Raw genomic sequence first — 6,540 nt, forward strand, 5'->3', positions numbered from 1 at the left:
GCAGATGCTCTTGAAGAGGCCTTGGGATGTTCACAGCCGGATTGCCAAGTGTGTGTCATTCGGGCAGCGATTTCTTCCTTTCTTGCCCCCCGCCGCTTTTCTTCTCGCCTGAGGGTCCAGTCCGAGCCTGGTTGTTCTTCACCTTTCTACCTACCTACCTGAGGGTGTGAGGCTGCTACGCTGGCTGTGTGTCGTGTGAGCCTGTTTGTGTCTGTGTGATATGCACATGATTTAGATTCGATCGACGATTCGAGTTTGAGACACTTGAGACACGTTCGAGACACTCCAGTCAACCCTAGAGGCGGATTAGCGGGGTCTGTCCGACTCGCTCGCTGCACGGTTGGCTGCGGCGCTCCGGCGCAAGCCGACGCTCGAGAAGTGGCGCCACTCTGCGTGGCTGCCCTCCGGGCTTGTCCTTGGCTCTCCGACATCGATCGAGCACGCCTGTCCGACGAGCGGCTTGCCGCGCGGGTGGCTTTGTGTGGCTCTTGTCGAGAGCGTTTTGCGGCCCGCCGGCTGAGAGAATATGTGTCGTCTGATGTGTCACTGTGTACGTCATATCAGTCTTGATAACAAGCACGGTCGATCCGTCGAAGCGATATACTCGTCACGTCACGCTGGACGGCTTGCACGGAACTCTGTGCCGGCAAAACAGGAAGAGCCGCGCTGCAAGAAGAGCTCGATAGGGAGCGAGAATCGTCAAAGGTGCTCACGCAGGTTTCGGACGTCCGTCCTGGTGCGGTCAGTTCCCCCCAGGTTTGATCGCGCAGGTCTCAAAACTCGTCGAGCACTCGTAGCCTTTCTGCGACTCTCTGCGTGCTGCCGGCTCGGGAAGAGCAATTTTGCAAGATATCTCAACGAGATCCGACATCTGCGCGGTCATTTTTGGAGTGATCTTACCGCGTCATGACGGAGTCTTGATACCTCTCGGAGCACCTCTAACGGTTCTCGCTCCCTATCGAGATCTTCTTGCCGGACGGCTCTTCCTGTTTTGCGGGGCGCGCTGAGCTCTGTGTCAAGCTCGAAGGGCAACGGAAACGAGTGCATCGATAGACCGACTGTGCTTGTTACCAAGACCGATCTCACGTACACAGTTACACTCCAGACGTCCTGTACTCTCCCATCCGACAACCGGCAAGACGCTGTCGTGAGCCAGCCGCTCTTGCGGCAGCCGTCAGCAGAGACCGAGCGCGTCGGGCGAGTGGAAATCGAGATGGCGAGCCCGCCGTGGGGCCGGACGACGGCGCTGGCGAGCCGGATCGAGGCCGCGGCATCACGGTGGCGAGCAGGAGGGGCTTAGGCTGTTTTCACGTGGAAGCGTAGGTGAGCCCAGAACGCTAATCCTGGGCAGGTTTGGCTGGGGTGGCACCCTCGGCCAGCTGAAGCTCTCGACTCGTCCACCTTGCTCTGGACTATGCCGACCTCAAACCACCAGCGCCAGCAACGACGTGCCACGGCTCGCCACGCATCTGTTGCGACCGACGACGTGCCCGACGCCGTCCCGCGGCCGCCAGGAAGAGGCCCGCGCAACCACTTCTGGGACCCGCGGCCGCCGGGCGTGTGGCGGCACAACGAGTCGAACGAACCGAACCAGCGCAGAGCGGCGCGTCTCACGAGCGCCCGCGGCCGCCACGCCGCCGCCGTCCGCGGCCGACGGTGGTCGCGAATCAACGCGGCGCGGTGCACCGCTGCGCCTGTCCTTCCGCGCCGCTGGACGTCGGCCGAGAAGACCGCTTCCCTCTGGGGACCCGACTCCGCGAAGATCGCGCGCGCGTCGTGAGTGGCGGCGCGCGCGCGATCTCTGTTCCCGGGCACGCCGGTCGCAGTGACATGGGCTCCCAGGCTCAAAAGCGCTCAACAGCGAGCTGCTCCTCCTCCTGCCGCCGCTCCGCTCACCGAGACAACTCGGTGCCGCCGTTCTCGCCGCCGCCGCCGCCGCCGCCGCCTCGCGCCTTGCCTCCGTCACCGCCGCCCTCCATCTCGCAGCGGCGCGTCCCTCTGATGGCGCGGGCTCCTCGCTCGTTGGCGCCTCGCGCCGCCGCCCCCCCTCTCGCCGCCGCTCCGCTCGTGGCCGCCCCATCCCCTGTCAATCCCGCCGCCTCCGCTGTCAATCCCCCCCCACCGCCGCCACCGCCTCGCGCGTTTAGCGGGCCTTTAAGCTTAGGAATCCTAAATAGAGGACAGGTAGGTAGGTAGAAGAGGACAGCCTATAAAGTGTGAGTCACACACACACACACACACAGCCTATAAAGAAAAGAAACGCAATGTCGAAGGTGCCACCTTATCAACCACAAAAATAGGCCCGCGCGTGCTGCGCGGGCCCGGCGAGCGACTAGCGAGCCAACCTGCTAGTACATTTAAAAAATGCACTCGCAGGCGCGGACGAAAGAATCATCAAGTGGACGGGCGGCGATGCAGCGACCGAGGCTGGCCGTCACGCTCGCGGTATGCTTCATTGCCGGGCCAGTGCTGTGCTCCCCGAGGCGCTCCGGACGAAATGTCGGCGGGCGGATTGTGCCGGTGCGGACGTCTGGGGTGCAGACAGGTCCAGTCGCGGTTGCATTGGCAGCGGCAGTCGCTGGCTTCACGCTCGGAGAGAGGTCGCACCAGCCGCCCATGCCATGCCAGATGAGCGAAGTCTGCATCCAGCAGCGACAACTAGAGGAGGCGTCCATCTTCGGCCACATCTTCCAGCAGCAGCGGACCTTGGGCCTGGCTAGTTACCATTTTGTGAGCCCGGAGAGCAGCTACATCTCGTATGCAGCAGCCCCGAGCTCTTGGAAGCTGGCCGACGGCGGCGCGCCACCGGCCCGCACACCTAGATGCTGAATAAACATTCCAAGTACGAATACACTCGAGAAGACGTGTGTGTTGCAGTTTCTCACCGCGAGCGCGTTCATACAGGCGCGGAAGTACTTCGTGTCGCCCGTGTACGACGCCGCGAGCCGCACGTTCCGCGGCACCATTTTCTGGGGAATCAACCCTTTAAGTGGGCACAGTGCTTATTGGAAGTACGAGATGGTGTTCAGCCCCGATCTTCAGTCAATAGAGAGCGGCGAGGTCCGCTCCTTCCGGCTCGACGGCACAGAGGACAGGGAGCCGGTACGGTTTGGGGTCGATCTGATCTACGAGTCGTGTGACCTTATCTATGACGACTTGTTCCCTATGGGGTTGGAGCAGTAAAGTACGCTACCGTGTGGCCAGTGTCACTTTCTGCGCGGCTTGTTCTCACCACGTCGAGACTACGAGAATTGTACACCTTTCTTTCCTGCCGATTACGTAGCGTTTCGGGAGCCGGGACGGGGGACGCGGGTATCTAGAGTGAGGGCCGAGCTGAGCACCTGTCCGACGGGTTCCCGCGCAGCGCCGACTCCCAGGCGTGCAAATGCATACGGCTCCAGTCCGCGACCTCCGTCTCGCATCGGTACGACGCACGACGGCACTTGCCTGCGTGCAGTGCCACACAGCGCACAGGCTAGTGCCATTTCACTGTGGCACAGCTCGCGTTACAAAACCTTGATTTGACCATTTGCGCCATTTTGTCCCTCTCGGTGCCTTCCAGAGGCAGCTGCGACCCCGCCAAGTGGACGTCGGCACCAAACAGGCGACGCGCAGCCTGTCCGTCCACTCGGCGGGGTCGCAGCTGCCTCTGTGCGTCCTGGGGAGGGACAAAATTGTCGCCGCCGGAGACGACTCGACGCCGCTGAGATTGGAGATCAAGCTCTGACAGGTCGCACGTCGCTCCTTTGACGCCGACGTGACTCACCCGTGCAGATCACATCAGGACACGGTCTCGACGCGCTCGGTACGACGCCTGCGACCCGTCTCGGGTCAGGTGGCACGACGCTCATCGCGCCTACCAGCGCTGCCGTACAGGTTGCCACGACGAGGTCGAGCACGCTTCTATACGCTCGCCGAGCCTTCCTTTCCATCCAATTAGGCAGCCTGGGAACGGTGGCGGTCAGAGGCAAAGCCTACGAGGGGTGGTGGAACCACATGTCACGGCTACTGCCGGCTCGACCCCACGATAGCCTCCGAAGGCTGACTTTGCGGCACCATCATCGGACGATGTCGACGAGTTGGGTCGCTCTCGCGGTAGCCAGATGACCTCTCTTTCTAGGAGCATCGGCCATGGCCGCAGGGAGCGCGGGGGAGGGCGCTGGAAGCAACACGGACGGATAGGCCGATGACTTTTAAAGGACTTGTCCTTTACAAAAGGACACCTTGATCTCGCGTTTTCGCTCCCATTGAGCTCTCTGCAAGCCTCTCCTGGGCATTGAGGTATGCTACCATGTCCACCTGACAGCCTCCAGGCGGCGGGGTCACGACCCAGCCCAAGCAACACATTCAAAACCGACCCGGAGACGTACCCGCAACCGCTTGTCCTTTACGCCCGCTAGTCCTCATCACTGTCTACAATCACCTGCCGCTTGCGTAGGGGGGGGGGCTGCAGCCTGGGAGGAGGGCGCTGCAGGCCGCTTGGCACCTTTGGACACGCGCCCAAGCACTCCCTTCACCGTCTTCTTCACTATGAGCCCGCCCGGTTTTGAGCGTGCGTCCCAGTCGCTGCAGCGGCTCTGTCAGCGGACCAATCTTGCGGTAGCGGCGATCAACTGCTGCTGCTTGGCGTTGCGCCTTCGGGGAAGGATGTGGTCCTCCTCTGTCAGCTGGCTGTTGGTGGTGAAGATGCGTGGCATGTACTGCGGGAGGGTGCCATTGTTGTAGCGAGCGGCATTTGATGCGCTCGCTTGGCGGTGAGCTGGCTCGGCACGTCTTCATTCGAGAGCTCGCCGCGGCCGAGTGCGGCGTACGTCAGGTGGTAGTTGCGGGCGGGTTGATGACGCTCACGTCGGCCGGGGCACCACCCACTAGCTGCATGATCACCGGCTGGTCACTGATCACCGATCACCGGCCTTTGGAGAGTTTTCTAGGAGTTACTTATTCAGACGGTGATCGGTGATCAAGTTTCGGCGGCACGTAACGTCCAAAACAAGGCCACGACTGTCGTCCCCCGGCACCACCGGGCACGGGGAAGTCGCGAAGGGCAAGTGGAGTGCGGGAGGTACGACTGGGCCGGCGAGCGGGGGCGCGCGTGGCGCCCTTCATGAACCTGTCCTTTTAGTTAGGACAAAAATCTTTTTAAAAGGACACATGGGGCTATCCGCGGAGCTACGGCACGCGGGGGCGCGGCTCGTCTGAGAACTCGCCCGCTCGCTCTCTCCGCGCTGAACTCTATACTCGTTACACGTTAGCACTACTCCGGCTGTCCGGCTACCAAAGACCCTGAGGTACGTCGTACGAAAATAAGTAAATAAAACGGACACCTCTACTGTGAGATGGGTAAAAAGGAACAGGTCCCCGCCCTTGCGATGTTTGTGCAGGGTTCTTTGTGGGTGTGGTCGGCGACTAGCCGGGGTCGTCCTCCCGATGGGGGACTAGCACTAGCCGTCTTCCACATGGTCCCTCGGGTCCCTGCTGCTCCTATTTACACACGTTGAGTAATGGAAATATCTAGTCTTTTTTAGAGATTGAGAGCTTAAAGATTTGAAAGACTCCACTCGGGTCTACACACTACAGTGCTACCCAGCGAGATTTGAGACCAGAGACTTGGAGAATGAGATTTCCCACACCAAAAGGAATCTGCGGTCCGAGTTCGCTCGAGATCCAAGATTTGAGACTGAAGATTTGGACGGGGCCTTCCATGGCCTTCGATCCCGTTGCCTTCAAGAAGACCAAGCACATCTTGCGCGCCGCCGAGTTTCTTCGCGATCTCGCGTCAGCCGTGGCGTTATCTCTGTCGAACACCTCCCCGGCGTCGTGATGCTCGCCGACTTGCTCACGAAGGCTGCCTCGCGGGCCATCTTTACTGGCCTGATCAAGCAGCTTGACGACTTTCATGCCCTCTGAATTCATTTGTCCCTCGCGCCCCGCACTCGGGCCAGGAGGGGCTGTTCCCGGGCATTCACTGATTCACACTATGTTCCTGAGATAATTTGGCGATTATATCCATAAGGGATTTCATCCCTTTTTGGTTTGGAGATTCGTGTTTTGGTTTCGGTTTTTGGGTAGAACGTATACAGCGAACGCGATGCGGCCTCTGCCTAGCTTCCTGCTTCTATGCGCGAGCTACGGCGGGACCGCTATCGAGTACTAGGGAGGGGGGGAAGTAATCTGAAACGCAACGATGCATGCGTGCAGCACGAACGGCTGCGATTCAGCGGTCGCGCCGCTGAGCTTCAGGTCGAGCTCGGCGAGCTGAGCAAGATCATCCAGCGGCGCGACAGCTGAATCGCAAAGCGTTCAAGCGTTGAGGAACGCGAGACAGATCGCGTTCCGCGTTCCAGTTTCACGAAAGGTACCACCCTCCCTAATCTCAAATCTCGAGTCACGCTGCCCTGGATTTCGGGTGCCGCAAGCGATGTTTTTCGAACGATGCGAGATAAGGGCGTTGGAAGGTCGAGGAAGTTCACAGCATTCTGATAGAATTTTACAATTTCTGATAGGCTAGTGCCATTTCACTGTGGCACAGCTCGCGTTACG

General features: G+C 60.4%; 2 protein-coding genes across 2 annotated transcripts in view; both read left to right on the plus strand.

Moving 5' to 3' along the window:
* Positions 1-520, plus strand: part of EMIHUDRAFT_251088 (hypothetical protein) — a gene marked incomplete at both ends in the record, with an annotated part of 1,117 nt that extends 597 nt beyond the window's left edge. Inside the window, one exon of the mRNA XM_005792985.1 lies at positions 311-520. Coding sequence (XP_005793042.1) covers positions 311-520 — 210 coding nt within the window. The remainder of the gene's footprint in view (positions 1-310) is intronic.
* An 899-nt stretch (positions 521-1,419) lies between these two features.
* Positions 1,420-2,286, plus strand: EMIHUDRAFT_446758 (hypothetical protein; the record flags this gene model as incomplete). The annotated part of the gene is made up of 3 exons (XM_005792986.1): positions 1,420-1,752; positions 1,799-2,184; positions 2,207-2,286. Coding segments are annotated over 2 exons (537 nt in total), but the record flags the coding sequence as incomplete, so codon positions are not given.
* Between the last annotated feature and the right edge of the window lie 4,254 nt (positions 2,287-6,540).

This window comes from Emiliania huxleyi (genome assembly GCF_000372725.1).
Source record: "Emiliania huxleyi CCMP1516 unplaced genomic scaffold EMIHUscaffold_1036, whole genome shotgun sequence".
NCBI lineage: Eukaryota > Haptophyta > Isochrysidales > Noelaerhabdaceae > Emiliania > Emiliania huxleyi.